Source organism: Lepisma saccharinum, chromosome 23 (genome assembly GCF_977018435.1).
Source record: "Lepisma saccharinum chromosome 23, izLepSacc3.1, whole genome shotgun sequence".
Lineage (NCBI taxonomy): Eukaryota > Metazoa > Arthropoda > Insecta > Zygentoma > Lepismatidae > Lepisma > Lepisma saccharinum.
The window spans coordinates 27301215-27317394 of record NC_139251.1 but is presented as its reverse complement, the minus strand read 5'-3'; the positions used below and the strand labels follow the sequence as shown (position 1 = coordinate 27317394).

Genomic DNA, 16180 nt, shown 5'->3' with positions numbered 1-16180 from the left:
CAGCTTTTGTATTTGTCCGTCCCTCGGTGGCGCTGTGTCCAATTAGACGCCCCGAAGCACTTACGGTTGTGCTTCTTATTAGACGCACTGGGCCATAGGCAGCGCTTGCTGTTAGCGATCCTGGGTTTTTCCCCTTTTGGTCGTTACATAGGAGGTGGCGCTATTGTCAGTTTAGACGCCCCTAATCTTTCTATAAGTATAGCTTGTGAAGCGGGGAAAGCGAGCGCATATATGTAATAAATAAGATTACGCTTTAAAAGGAAAGACAATAAATTAGAAGAAAGAAAAGAAGAATAAGCCTTTTCCAAAAATAGAAGAAAAAAATAAGAAGCCTTTTCCCAAAAATAGAAGGAAGAAAGAAGAAGCATTTTCCCATAATCGAAGGAAGAAAAGAAGAAGAAGCCTTTTTTTCCAAATTACGAGAAGAAAGAAGAAGATTTCCTTTCAATTATTCATATATAATTAAGAAGAATATAACCGACGTAAATCTGGAATTAACACACACACACACACACACACACACACACACACATATATATATATATATATATATATATATATATATATATTTTCAATGTATATACAAGCTTCGTTATATATTTTCTCTGTATTGTGTAAAGTTTTCAGAACATAGATCCGCATGTAACTATATCCTCTTGGCTATAAAACGCTTTCTTATTTGGAATTCTCGAATAAAGAACCTATCCCCTGAGATTATGATATCTGTAGCGTTGGTAAATAACATTTTAAGAAGTGCACTAGAGGGACGTTGCACAAGTGGCGCTCCTAACGTGGGGCATACATAAGGGCCTCGCACTCTCTCTCTCTCCCAAGACACAGGCAATGCAGGGCACCGCTCGGCTTAAACAATTATACTGTTCACGAGCTAGTAAAAAGCTCAATCGTCGGTAGAAGAGGCCAGCATGTTGAGAAAGGTGCTACTTTAGGCTAATCGCGAAGGTAAGGATGAGTGATGATAGGATGAAATTGATGAAGGTACTGATGGTGGATAAATGGAACACTGTTCATAAATTCTTCCACTGGTTCATGACTTTATGGTCACCAGCATGGGCGTTGGAAGGAAATTTCCATCTACTTTTTTTCAATTTATGGCAATTTATAAACGAAGCACTTTATTTCACCTCATTTTGCGTCATTGTTTAAAAATGGTCTCGAATTTGGTACGAAGCTTTCATAATTTGCAACACTGAAACTCGGTAAATTATAATTCCACACGTTTTCAAGCTTCTTATACTACTGCGTTTGCTGCTGCTAATGCTACTAATGTTCGAAGTAACTATTATGTAATCTTGGTTGTAACAAATACTATATTATTCATATAATAAACTTATTGGATGCTAAAATAAACTAAACTAAAACTAGTACTGCTACAACTGATGCTGCTACTACTACTACTACTAGTAATAATAATAATAATAATTTAAAATACCGATAATGAAATAATTTTAAAAATGAACCCCTCTTTGACAAACTTCTGTACATGCCACTGGTCTGTATCAGAATATTTTTGAGGGGAGGGGGTGTCCTCGACATCTTCGATTCGACCCCCCTAGGAAAATTTCTGGCTACGCCCATGGTCACCAGTGGCGTAAATAACACCCCTGCTGTGCGGGTGGGGGGGCGCACGAGCATTGGCGGCGCAGTAAGAATGATAAATTAAGAAAGACCGATAGTTCACAAAAGTTTTCCTTTCGGTGTTACAATATATTTTCAACCAAACATCTCATAGTTTTATGTCCCTACAACAGAATATGTTAATCACTATAAAAGTAGAAAGTGGATTACCAGATTAGAAGAAAAGCTTTATTAGCTGAATACTTCAAGTCATTGATTACGTCGCCGAAGGGTAGACGACAGGCAAGAAAATACGCTGGCAACGCTTTCACCCCTCCCCGCCCCTACTTACCGCCCGCGTTTCAGCAAGGTTTGGTGAAATTAAGCTGCTCCCGTATGTTGTTAGAGTCGAATTACTTTCAGAACATCTCCAGCGGACTGCGCGAGTCTGTCTAGCGAGCCTAGTGGGCGTGTAGAACCTGAGCAAGGGGCTTAGTGATACATTCTGGGTTGTGATGACGTCAGTGGCTCGCTTGGATAATTGGCTGATTCGAGAGTTGTGACTCGTTCCGATGCTTCAAATGCATAATAGCCAAAGATATTACGGAAATTCCCTCTAAGTTTCTTATGTAGTTATTGTTAATGAAGTGAGAAATATTTAAAACAAACGTCCAAGTTGTGCTGAATTTCGATAAAGGAAGAAACAAGATGAATAAAAGGCAAAGAAATATCTTAAGATTCATTCCTTTATAAACCTGGCAGCAGTAATAATTGGTGTATTTAGCGAGAGGGGCACGGAGCACGTGCTCCCCCCAAAATGGGAGATTAAGTACTTCAAAAAGTATTGATAGTGTTCTATTACAACGAACAATGTTCGAGCAAACGTTTTTCAAACAGTAAAACTATCCGGCATACATTATCGGGACTAGATTTACTAGTCACTTAAATAAGTCAACACCGGAAAATCAAGGCAATATGGCATGTTAAACGATGGACACAAAGCAATAGATCAATATTTCACATTTTTATGACAGTATCACCTGATGAAATGATTTCTCATGCGTATCCCTTTCTGAAACCATTGTTAATACAAATAACTAAGAACCACAAAAATGTTATCACTTTGTAATCAGGGGGAAGTGGGTTCGTTTCCTGGTGGAAGTTTAGATTCCACTTTGGGGATCCACTCCCGATTAGCTTATCTGACTACAAATTGGCCTTACAACAAGCCCTTATAGAGAGGCACGACTCACTTCTTAAAACTCACGTTTTTTCATACATAATTGTAATATATATTTTTTTACAGTTTGTTGTCTTAACCTTTCGTAAACGTTTTTACATTGATTCAAATTACATGCATGCATTTTCATATTTGTATGTACCTAATATAAATGTGGGCTTGAATTAATATTTTAGAAAGGAAAGCTTTTTTTATGAACGAATAGGGGCGCACAACTGAGCGTGTTTTTTTACTCTACTGATGGTCACCCTATATAAACTTTGTTATGCGCTTACAGACCGTTACAATCAACGTTAAGAAACGACATTGAATACAGAAGGCAATAATAACAAAAGTGAAAAGACAATAAAAGAAAATCTTAAATGTAATGCACCAAGATTTATTTCCCCATTACGAATACAAACAGCGACTACACGTCAATTTAACACTAATCTTCATTTACTTACATAAAATGTCAAGATATAATCAGTGAAGTGATGGTGTGATAATATACAACAATAATACTGAACACAACGTGCATGAATGTTATTGAAATGTGAGGACATTAATTCTAGGATGATGACAGCAAATCATACATAAACAGTTCTGCATGATCGCTTCAAACTGCAATCTTCTTGAAAATAATTTGTTTCACAGTTTGATGAATGAGACTTTAAAAATGGACTCTGTCTCGAGTTCATTTTTTTTTTATCAGTTGTAGATAAGAAAAGTTACGGGTAACTTATGACGCAGGCGGTGAATCATCTCGCTCTCTGGAATAAGTAAAAAATAAATTCATATTAGACATTTAATTATAATGTACAGTAAGTACCATATTCTATATTATTATTCCCAATTGTAAGTAGCTTTTGTCGAATTAATGAAAAATCATTTACTTTGTAGGTGTACATAGGAATAATTTATATTAATCTACAGGGATACAGTAAAATGGAGATAAAACATGAATACATACAAAAATGTATCTGAAAGTGGACAACTTTCCAGCAATATGGCTGATCTTATAAATCATTAACTGCAATTACACTAAACAAGGAAAAAAAACTGGATATTTTGAGGTACAAAATGCAAATCTGAGTTAGTAATAAGTAACATACTGGTTTACCCTCTGATTCCGTGTGCGTATGTTGTCACATCCAAACTGGGACTTGAAGAAGTTTCTGGAGCAGGTTCACTCCTGGTTCCTTGTTTGCTGTCCTTTACTTCATCGTCGAAATCAGAAATTTTCTCTTCCGTGTCTCGTTTTCTGCTAACAATAAACACATTTTATTGAAGTAGCTACTAACTTAACCCATTACAACCATAGGCGTAGCTAGAACTTTATATTTGGGTGTGCACAAAGAAAAAAAATGAGGTCTTGTACCTTGTTAATAGCATATTGTGCAACACAATCACTTGACTCTTTAACTGCACTGATGTTTGTAAAGGAATATAATAAATTCACTAAATGACAGTGTTGAAAATTTCTGTACTAGAAAAAAATCAAATTGCATAGAAATTACACACACACAAAATGTTCATAAATGTTACAAACAAATAATCAAAATACACGTCATCTATAACAAGAGACGTCTGTCAAAAGGTACAATGTTCTTAAACTCATCAATAACTTCATTTACATCAATAGACTAAGCTTTTTCCTGTTCCACAAATAGCAAAAGCAGGGCTTCCAGTCTATCCTGCTTCTGAGTTGCTCTTAATTTAGTTTTAACTTGGGTAAGCTTGGAGAAAGCTCTCTCACACGTGCAGCTTGTGACAGGTATAGAAGAAAAGCGCTGTAGTACAGAATAGAATGCAGTAAATATCTTTTTTCTCCAATGACATAAAAAAATCGAAAATTTATAGACATTCGTTTCATCAGCAACAATGCACAAGTTTGTACCAAGTAATGACATTTTCAACTTCTTACAAACTGCCGCTTATTTTCTCTCTTATTGAAATATCTGTCTTTAATTCTCTTTGATAAAGCAGCCCATTAGGGTGTGCCTAGGCACACCCGGCACACCCCGTAGCTACGCCTATGATTACAACACGATATTTGTGAGTTGAGTGATATGGTTTATTTTATTTCGCATTCCTGCCCCGTTTGGCTAATCCCGAAGATGAGGATGAGTGATGATATGATGAAGGGACACTCACAAAGAACACTTCGATCCGGCCCTTGATGTTGTAGGGCGCTGTTATAACCACTCCACGACAGAGGTGGGTGACAAGAAAGATAATTGTGCATAACTATGCAGGTATTCCATAAGTTTGAATGGAGTGGTCTTAATCATTGAATCTTGTCTATGAAAAGTTCATTATTTACTCTACACTAATGCAAACTGAATACAAATGAATTGCTATTCATTAAAGCAAGTACTCAACAGTGACAAAAATGCCTTTAACCAGTAAACTCTTTTGTTACCCTTATCTGTAATGTTCCGCTATTGCAACCGCAGTATTTTCTTGGCAATCCTCAAGTTACTTACCATTGGTTGATATTGAGAGGGGCACGTGCAATGAACCCGAGTTTTTAGAAAAAAAATGACTATCAATATAAATAGCATCATTACTGTATTACCATTCTCAAATTCTGTGTCAAGTTTCGAACTTCTCGGGGGGGGGGGGGGGATGTGTACACTGAACTTCGAAATACCGGGTGTCTGAAAATAAGTTCGCTAAAACAACTCTACATGTATAAATCCGGATCTTACGACAATATACGTACATAGTCTAATATGCTTTCGTTTAACTTTTGAAACTTACTTCAGCGCGTTTTGTGTGGTGCTGGATGTTGAACTTCCAGTCGAAGATTTTTCTGTGCTTCCTTGAATTGTTGAAGTCTCTTCGCTAGCTTCTTCGGCGGAATCGTTACCAGAACTTATTCCTAATTTCTCCTTGAACCATTCAATTACGTCACGCCTGCAAGAATAAAAACAACATAGCTGCATAACGTGTTATAATAAATGCACATTGTAAACTTCTTGTGTTATGTTCGTGGGTTGGAGATTTAATAGTGGCAACTATTTATTTACATATGATACAAAAAAGATACCTCTGTGAAACTTTTACAGCCCTTTGAGGTAGTCACCAGCATCATATTCAACCGTTGCCAGCGACGTGGAAGCCGTAGTATTTCTGTAGCAGTGCCTGTGCTGTTGCCTGAAGAATCTCTGAAACAGTTCGGAACATTCATCTTAAGGATCAAATCAAAGTCGCAGGTGCTGGTAGAGCATCTGCCAACCCCATCGAGCTAACAAATCAGCCACAGGTTGCGCTACATGCGCCCGAGCATTGTCCAGCAAAATGATGGGAGGATTCAGCAGATAGTGTGTCTTCCTCTTTTGCAACGCAGGTCGCAGGTTATGTTCCAAAAATGACATTGACGGTCTGTCCTAAAGGTACAGCGAGAATCACCAGAACTTTCACATTAATGGGGTACTGACTACACAACCTTAGACCGCCAACTCCAACGATACTCTATTCCTCTCGTTACAGCGCATGCGCCTGGTTTTGGAAGGAAGAGTCCATTTACTGGGAGGTAGGTTAGGTATCAAACTAACGTGTGGTATAAGTGAGAAGCACCGGCTCCGTTTCATGGGGTTTATACACCAGGGTTGCCACTATTAAATCTCAAACCCGCGTAGAAAAATTGCATTCTTGCAAAACGCATGTTCATTGTAATGGACCATTCAATGTGGACACAGTGGGGCTAATCCAAGACAGATCTCAATGACTACCTGTTCCTATGCTGTTCAAGATCAATCCGCCAATCCATACCAATTTCGTCCAGCATGTCAAAAATTATATCATACCATTTCCAAAGCCACTAGTACAAAACTTTCCCTTGTAAGCCCATAGGGAATGAAAATTGTGATGGGAAATTTGGGTTCACGTACCTGTTGAACTTGTCTGTACAGTGTCTCGAATCAAGTTCTACATTATAGGCTACAGCATCAGAAAATAGTATTTCTTCAAGGTAAATAGACTTTTGAAATATGTATCAGGAGTTGCTTCTTGCAAGATGTTATACGTGGAAAGAGAAATTTTGATTTACAAGTTACTTGTAACCATCATTATTAGGAACAAAGAATTGTTTGTTTCTTTTGGGCCATTTAACGTCACCCTTTTACCTCTCGATAATAATCGGGATGATGAGGAGGAATGATGATTTGATGCAAGAACAAACACGAGCTAGGATTCATCCCCAGAACGGTTGCAGTGTTCATGAAATATAAATCAGTGCAAGCCTCCGTAGTTGAGTGGCTTTGTGTTCATATATTTCATAAATTCACTATTCATTCTCATCGTTGCGATTGAATTAAAAAGACATAAAAGTGACGTAAAATAACAAAAATTCGAATATATGCCAAATTATTTTCCTAAATAATATGTCTTGTGGTTGTTTCTCAACTAGCGATGGGTGGTAAGTTCTAATTCACTTACTTTTCACGTTCTTCGCTGTCGTCTTTTACTTCTGAGGAACAGTTTGTGGGAACATCGTAGTATTTTTGTATCACCACTTGATGGATTACGTACACTGGGTAGTCAGAACTGCAACAACAAAGTTGTAATATTAATTTTATTGCTCACACTTAGATAATATGAATTATTTTGTACACTACTTGTATAATTACCATTTAGATTCAATTTACTGCTTCATATTCCTTGCTTGTTTGAACGAAGTAGTTTGAAGGACAGTACCCAACTTCTTGCGAACAATAAAATAAAACTCTGTCTTAGTTCCTATATCTCATGGTTTTAACTCCGTTGTGTTAAGTTTGAATAATGTGAAACGAAGCCACAAAAACAGACTTAACAAAATAATTGAAAGAATCGAAGATAATACAGGTTTAAATGCAATTCAGACTCTTACCTGTAAACTTCCGCCAACTTCGTGTCATTTTCTGAGCTTCCCAAATCTATACTTCGCGAATCACGACTGGAAGAGAAATAACAGTGAACAATCAAGATTTAAGTGATTATGCATTTAGTGTGTTTTAAAGATTGATTCGATTTTGAGAACATCATTGTCAATAATAAATTTAATTAGAAACAATGGAAATATTTTTCAGATCTCATAACAAAAGGAATCATAGGACTTGCAGTAACTGATACAAACATTCATAAAATCTAGTTTGGAAGTTCTGAAATAAGAATCTTAATTATACCATTAATATTGAATTTTTAATTTTCTTATCAGGCTATTACTGATTGTAAAAACAGAAAAATATGTCTGTGAAGAAAGGCTATATTGCCAATCTGTAAAGAAAATTACTGAATCTATGATATGGTGTACATTATTTGAAACAACAGTTTCTTGTTAGGAGATCTTATTCGCATAATTTTTTAATAATTATACTCACTAATCATAGGTATCACTGCTTTCTGTGGTCTCGTCTGTGAGTGGCGAGGAGCTGACCAGCAGAATGAACTGGGCCACTAATATTACCTGCAGAAATATGAGACAGAAATATGTAAAATTGACTTACCTAAAATAATACATTTTTAATAGAATGTTAAGTTATATACAGTATGTTCTTCCGTTTGTTTCGCCACCAATCGACAGATTTCGATGACATTCGCTAATTAAGGAACTGAAGTACTGCATCACAAATTGAGATTTTGTATTTTTACTGCAAATAAATCCAGTATCGATAGTCGCATTCGTCTATTATTTATTTCGTTATTTGAACGTAATAAACATTTACTCCTGGGTCAACAACGCCGAGAGATGAAGAACGAGAACCGTTTCACTTTTTGCTATTTTACAGCCTCATCCTTTGTATTCTACAAGGTTTTTCGTCTACATTGAACCTATTGTGTCCTCCAGGATCTATCTGCTACATATTAGATGTTTTTCTTCGTTTCTCTTAACAGAAATTTCACTCGATTAATTTTTTGAAAAGTACTTTTCTTTCAAATTCTTGCATAAAATTCTCTCAATACTAAATCAGTGTCATTCTTAGAGAAATAAATGGGCCATTTTGTTTTCATCTCTTGTATGGAGTATGGGAATTCTCATTATAAAAGCGAATCAAAATCCTATACAAAATCGGGCCAAAATATCCACTTAACAGTTTTGTTACCACAGACAATAACTTACAGACTTGTGATTAGCCACAAGCAAAAGTATAGAGCGTCTGTGAAAAATTTTCTAACGTGATGTTGAATTGTACTAGTAAATTATTATGTAATGTAATACAATATGTGTCAATACTAATTTCGACTTGATACTTGACCACATGCAACTTTAAATTCATGGTTACTCTGCGGAATTCTATTTTAAAGCTCACTTAGTTCCTAGAAACTAGTGAGTGCCATTAAAAATCTTTGAAAATTGCAGAATATTTGTTTACCATTTCAAGTAAACGCATATGTTGATTGGATCTTTTCAATGACGCCAACCAGCTTATTGGACTGATGCCACAAATGATTTAACAGTTAGTACTACTTTTATATGACTTTTCCGTATGTTTCAACAGTAATGAAAAAATTATGAGTTGCTAAGAAAAGGTAAAACCAAATCTCAATAATAGGTTATACATTTCTTACCAAGAAAGGTTTTGTATGATGAAATTTTTAAAAGTATAAAGATTTACTGTGAATTTTCTTCCCTCATATTTTCATATTTAAACATATGAGGTTTATTATAATTAACTAGCTGATTACCGTTGACCGGTATATATTTATCCCTATCTTGTATTAGACAGGAAAATAATGAATTGAATTCTAACTGTAGTGTAAAATATAACTAATTTTAAATGTGATCGTGAATGTCACCAATTAGCTTAGCGACTCCGAAAACTATAGATTCGACACTAACCTAGGTCATTTGTGGCATTTTATTTTTCACCCCCTCTCTCCCTCCATGCCGATAGATGATGAACTTGGAGTTGAACCGCATTGGGAGTGTCACAAAAACAATGGATTCCATTCGCAACACAGCCTGAATGTTAGACAACCAGAGAAACGCTATCGTTGTGCGGATTGCATAGAGTCACGGATGTTTGTTTGTGCGGAATTTAATATCGGTGGTTCTCGAATATTTTTACATTTCACCCCTTCCCACCCCACCCCTAGGGGTGTCAGGGGTGTCTTACCCCAAAATATTATTTCCAGATTGCAAGTGATACGTGTACCAAGTTTGGTTGAAATTACTCCAGGCGTTCGAGAGTTATGCCGGAACAAGAAAATATAGACATCCACACATACATCCATTTTTATATATATAAATAGATGAAAGTAAATGTTAATTTCACACGGTCATCAGTAAATAAAGAACCGTCATTTTGCAGTTCATACATGTAACACGTTCTCCAAGTTATACTGCCGAACTCTGTGGCCGAGTGGTTGTCGACCACCGTGGCAGAGTGGTTAGCACAGCGCGCTGCAACGCCACGGGTTCCGGGTTCGAGTCCCGGGTAAGGCATGGGTATTTGTGTTTGTCCAAACGTGAAAAACTGAGAACACTGTAAAAATTGAAAAGTGTAAAAGTTGAAAAAGTGTAAAAGTTGAAAAAGTGTGAATGACGGTGTATACCACCGCGTAGGGGTATTCCTTTAATAAAAATAATAATAATAAAAAAAGTGGTTAGCACATCGCGCTGCGACGCTAAGGGTCCCGGGCTCGAATCCCGCTCGGGCTTCTTTGTTTGTGAATGTCCATATATCAATTTCATCCCATCTTCGCAAATTAGCCAAGAGGCACAAAACGCGAAGTAAAATAAACTAAAGCAATCAATCAATCCAACTTATACTTTATCTAGGATAAATTGATTGTAAAAATAACCTAGTTCCTCTTTTAAGTAGCAATAACTATAACGGAGTTACATTTTAAAAAGAGTAACTGCAACTGAGTTAATGTTCTAACAAAGTAACTGTAACGGAGTTACTTTGAAAAAGTAACTGATTATCGATATATATCCACCTCCTTGGATGCTGCAGCACTTTGGCATCATTCTTATCGGTATAGTGGCTCATGGGGTAAAATTTATACAGGAGATTCCATTAATATTCAATGAACAAGGATAAATGGCGTCATATGAAAGCTGTTCAGTTCCTGGAGAATTATGCCACGATAATTTTAACAGTTTTATGTCTTATATTCCCTTGAAAATCCTTAACTGTAAATAATCACTCTATAATAGTCATTTGTGAGGCTAGTTTTATCAGATTGTGCATATCTTCTAACAAACTGCTAGCAGTCACATCTGTCATTCCGGATTGACACTACGTATTAATTTCCGAAGCTGTAATCTGTAGTTGTACTTAACATTGAAAGAAATGCTTCATGACATATAACCATGAAATATATTACATGTGGTATTAAAAATGTGGTGAAAAATAACACGTCATACAAAAGTCTAGGAATCTCAACATGTAGCACGTTGCTGAACAAATTTTAAACCTTAACGCTTGTGTCTGAAGACATTTAAATAGCACAGAAAGTTTGCTTCAAGCTTGAAACAAACCTTCTGCAAGTGTATAATAGCAAGCTGTAAGCTTGCATACTTACGGAAATCTTCATGTTGTACGATAGTCCTTCAAATGATCACAAACTGAATGCGGACCCAGCGTGAACAATACTTCAGTTTATATTCTATTCGATTGGCTTCTCATGTTGGGCAAGAATGACTCACTCTTCTTCACACACTAAACGTATAGAAAGAACTAATGCACGAGAAGGGGGAGGGGGCGATAGTTTACTTCATCTCTCGCTCAAGGTAAACTATTTCTCCCACAATGGTAAAAGTTCCACGAAACTCACACTCAGTTGTTAATAATCTTTGAAGTAGGTGTCGCAGGGGGTAAAATGGCTTGTTAAAACACTTGCCACGTTCTTGCAAACAGTACGGAATCATAAAATTTTCAGGAGTTTTTCCGGTATCTCTTGGAATAGTTTGACTCATGCTTTATGTGTTTTTCTATGAAAGTTTATTTCGGTAGGTGTACGTAATGATCGCATTTTACATTTTTGCACTACCTTTGAAACATTCATTGTTTGAAAAAAAAATGAAAGCTCAGGGCAATAAGGTGTCAATTATTGCGAATAAATTTCTCATGATCGGTACTTCTTGTACAGCGTTCACCATAAGTTTCAGAACATTTTATAAGCAACCCAACTTTCACAAGGCGTTGGTGAGTGGGGCTCAATTTCAATGTTGCCACATGCACAAGCACAATAGATATGTTTGAAATACACGAAGGGAATAAAAAAAGCATTATGTATTTAAAAATACAAATAATTCAGTATTATATCGCAAATAACAAAATACTTATGAAAGAAATGCCCATACTTCTACTTAAAGAAAATTGATTTCCTACTTTTTCATTGCTGATAATTAGAAGAATGGAGCAAAGGGAAGGAGACGAGACAAAAGGAGAGAAGGAAGAGCAGAGGAGGGGAGGAGAGAAGAAGAGTGGAAGACAGGAGACAGGAGAGAAGATAAGTCAGTAAAAAAGACGGGGTTGGAAACAAGAGACGAAGATACAATAGGAGATGAAAGCGGAAGGGACAAGCGCTGGACAAGGGAGAGAAGAGAAGAGGCAGTTTCAGAAAATATTGCCTGAGTGTCAAGAATTGATGGGTAATTATTTAACAGAAAGATAGTACCATTAACAGCATTGTAAAATTAAAAATGGTATAAGATTTTTTTTGTGTATTAGGAATACCCAAATATTTCTTACACTGATACAAAAACAGATTATTTCACATATTTATGAGAATGATTTGAAATCGATACGAGAAAACTGAGCTTCCAAAACACATTGTTTTGTTAGCAATATACATTGTTAAAGGTGTCAAAATTCATTATCATATTCAAGGTAATTCAATATTTGAATCGGTTAAATATAGTATTTTTTTGATTCCGATATTCCACAAACGGCTGATATTCTTACATCAGAAATCGGCTTCTGTCATATCCATATTACTTAATACGCAGGTATTCATTTATTAGTACAATAATTAAGAATAAAATTTGGTAGGCCTTAAAATATTAATTTTATAATTGACGTGGAAATTGTTTTTATTATTTTGAAAAAAAAAACCTTCCATCTCCATTTTAACCCTTGATTGAAGTCATACGTTATTTACGTATATTACGCATCATTAGAAGAAAATGAAGGAATACAATGAAACCAGTTTTTGGACAATTTAGGGGGAGTTAAGCTTCCTTGGCCCCTGTTACCGAAATATAAATAGAGAGCCTTTTGAGAATTCGACCAAGGCTTTGAAGATAACATAAAACCGAACACAGCATTTTCAGTGCATCTTCTTACTTTGTGACGTCATCTTTCGGTTAACAAATGACTGTCGATTATGTAAGTCATTGGAGCATGCTTGTCAATTCGGCCTTAACACAGAGTTCCTAATAGGAAGCAGACAAGCATTGAGTCTTGCCTAACTTGCCCTTGAAGAGCGGTGTCCAAGGTCTGAATAAAGACAATACTAATCTCCAGTAGCACAGGAAGAGGGAGTCCAGGGGTGCACTGTACTCCAAATTTTTAGGGGGCCAGTATCCCCTAAATTCATCATTCCCCCCCTGACAAGTTCAATACAATTGGTCGAAGTATATTTTAATGAAAATATTAAACATATTTTTTAGCCCATCTTAACACCAAAAGCACACAATTCGCAACACGAAATGTTATTCATGTGTTTTTTTAAAAAATAAGGCATGTTTTCAATTAGTGTTGCCAACGAGACGAGACTTTGGCCTGTCTCGTCTCGTGGAAATGCTGTGAAATGCTGTCTCGTCTCGAAAAATATTCATTTGTCTCGGGACACATGATCAATCTCGTCTCGTCTCGAATTTTTAAAAACCTGTCCCGTCTCGTCCCGTGGGCAACACTATTTTCAATATACATAGATTTGGAATAACCAAGTAATAGTTTCTGGTTTTGATTTATTGAGTTTGTGTTTTAAGTCCACTTCATGCACAGTATGGCTAATCGGGAATAGACTTGCAGTTTAAAGTAGAAACCGATCCACTATGTACCTCCACCGGGCATCGAACTAAGTAGTTTCTGATAACGAAATAATTGCTTAAATGGGCGAGAAACAAAGTTTTGTTCTCTAGAATCAAATAAGTTTGGTAATATCGACCATTTGGTCAAAATTACCAAATTTAGTAAAGGCTACCATTTTTTTTGTTTATGTGTTTTGTTAATTCAAACAGATCAGTTTTTTTTCTGTGTAGTGATTTTTATGTACGGAGTTTCAAGAAGTCTTAATTTTTGAAACATATGAAGCCATATTTAGAATCTCTGGAACAAGGTCGCGCATAACGTTAGAGAAAGGGAGAAATCGAGTGGGCGGAGCGAAGCAGTATACGCTGCTGCAAAATCTGGTAGCTGCAGTCTCCACGCAATCTCGTTCCCTCTCATGTGTTCATTCATGGAACACTCTCGAGTTACTACGTGCGCAGAGATTGTTCTCTTTCGCTCGCTTCAGAGTTCCTCTGGGCAGACTACAGTTAACATGTAGAGGAGTCATCAAGACTTTTTCGTGAAGGGCCAACCTTCGATATAAAGAAGCTAGTGGGAAATCACACTAAAATGAGAACTTAAATGTCATTATATATATAAATTGTGGCTACTGCATTAAAAGAACACTAGTTTTGCAGACTGTTATACATTTATTTATTACGTAAATACAAAAATTGTATTGTTTGATCGATTGTGAATATTAAAGGTCTATCTCTTCATATAGGTGGCACGGAGAGGAGATTCAATTACATTTTCTTGCTTACCATGAAAACAAGCTAATGTCATTTTCGAATACGGCGCCCCAAAATCTGTAAAGAACAGTAATTCTGTTTCGTTTCTGTAAAAATTGAAGTTATATGACAGCGGAATTTGACAAAATGTCTGGAGGGTCTTCTGGCCCCACGAGACCATGCATGGATACATCACTAAGAACATTTTCTTATCTCATTTCAAAGTCAAAAGAAATGGAAAAGTCAAATAAACAGAAAAAAAAAATGCTCTTTAGCATTAAATCATTCAGATTCTTACCAGTATTTTTTGAAAGAAAGCAATTTTCAATCATGTACAGTCATCTACCATAAGAATGAGACACCTGAATTCGGAAATACTGGCTTTCCCGTATTACGTTGTACGTGTTGCCTAACTCTACGGCGATGATAGCAGCTTTGCAATAGGAAGTTCTGTTTTCACCGGATTGATTGATTGATTACTTTATTTTACTTCATTCTTGTGCCACTTTTGGCTAATTTGCGAAGATGGGGATGAGTGATGCCAGTATTACAGAATCTAGCTGTCCCATTTTTATTGTCAGTGACTGTACATAGTGTTTTGCTTGGAAGCGTACATATTTCGCAAATTCATAGAATTTCGGAGGAGGTAGTCGATTGACGCCCAATCGTGTGCTGATTCTCTGTTCTCCATCTCACCTTTAAGTACCCGTATGATTTTTTTTAAAAGTGAATTTTGTATTCCTTCAAATCAAAGCGGCATTTCTTCACCACTGCTAATTTTGATTCGATACATGCCAACGCGCTACTTTCAGCTTATGTTTATCTATCGAAGCCAATCTAGTATATTCTGTCCCGGGTATCAGGCGAACGAGAACAATTCCTCTGTGCAAGTAGGACTCGAATGGGCTCGACCAATGAACGTGCGAGAGGGATAAACGCGGCTACAGCTACCAGCAATTTGCAGCAACGTGCACTGCTTTGCTCCAACCATTCGCTTTCTTCCCTTCTCTACCGTTATGCGCAGTCTTGATCCACAGATTCCCAAAACAGAATATCATTCAGAATCTTTAAAAATTGCATAATAATTGTTTACCATCCCAGGTAATCGCATATGTCGAGTGGGTCTTTGCAGTGGACTGATGCGAGAAATAATTTTCTCAGATTCTGTAAATGTTTGGTTTTGGTTTTGTACAATTTCAAAGACTTAAACTGTTAAGACTTTTAAAACCATATATAAACGCAAAATTTTGAGAAAACTTGTCAAAAGACATGTGGTTAGTGTTGTTATTGATTGTATGCTTTAAAAATTGTTTAAATTATAATTTTTGAACTGAAAATATGCTACGTTCAAATTATGTGCCAGAATTTCCTAATAATGTAAGCTATAATCTGTGGTGCAAATATTACTATCCTATATTTGGACTTCATGTGAACATTTTAAGACAGTACAGGACATCGCATGACTTTTAAGGAGAGATATTATTGTCGAACGCATACACCCACCCACCTACCACATTCACTGGCGCACAGATTTGCAGATTGCTGGACTCTGGACTTGAAATTCTGCTAATAGTTCAATCAAATATATCTGAGGAGTATATACGTATATATATATATATATATATATATATATATATATATATATATATATATATATATATATA

At 36.2% G+C, this 16180-nt stretch overlaps 1 protein-coding gene across 3 annotated transcripts; it reads right to left on the bottom strand.

Annotated features, from left to right (window-relative positions):
- Positions 1-3173: 3173 nt before the first annotated feature.
- LOC146005177 (uncharacterized) lies at positions 3174-11480 on the bottom strand. 3 transcript variants are annotated; one of them, XM_083144212.1, is made up of 7 exons: positions 11312-11480; positions 8161-8246; positions 7671-7736; positions 7241-7348; positions 5561-5716; positions 3910-4061; positions 3174-3567 (listed from the first exon to the last, which is right to left on the bottom strand). In XM_083144212.1, exons 1-6 carry the CDS (start codon positions 11321-11323, stop codon positions 3914-3916), a joined length of 576 nt encoding a protein of 191 aa, XP_083000338.1. In that variant the 5' UTR covers positions 11324-11480; the 3' UTR covers positions 3174-3567; positions 3910-3913. The 3 variants fall into 3 exon arrangements, with proteins under 3 accessions (XP_083000338.1, XP_083000337.1, XP_083000335.1); XM_083144211.1 differs by having other exon boundaries at positions 3918-4058; XM_083144209.1 differs by having other exon boundaries at positions 3918-4061; positions 11312-11477.
- Between the last annotated feature and the right edge of the window lie 4700 nt (positions 11481-16180).

Excerpts from the sequence above, each read along its gene's own strand:
- LOC146005177 (XM_083144209.1), bottom strand. Across the intron at positions 4,062-5,560 it reads ACCACACAAAACGCGCTGAA|CAGAAAACGAGACACGGAAG; the intron begins GTAAGTTTCAAA and ends GTTTATTGTTAG. Across the intron at positions 3,568-3,917 it reads TACGCACACGGAATCAGAGG|AGAGCGAGATGATTCACCGC; the intron begins GTAAACCAGTAT and ends TACTTATTCCAG.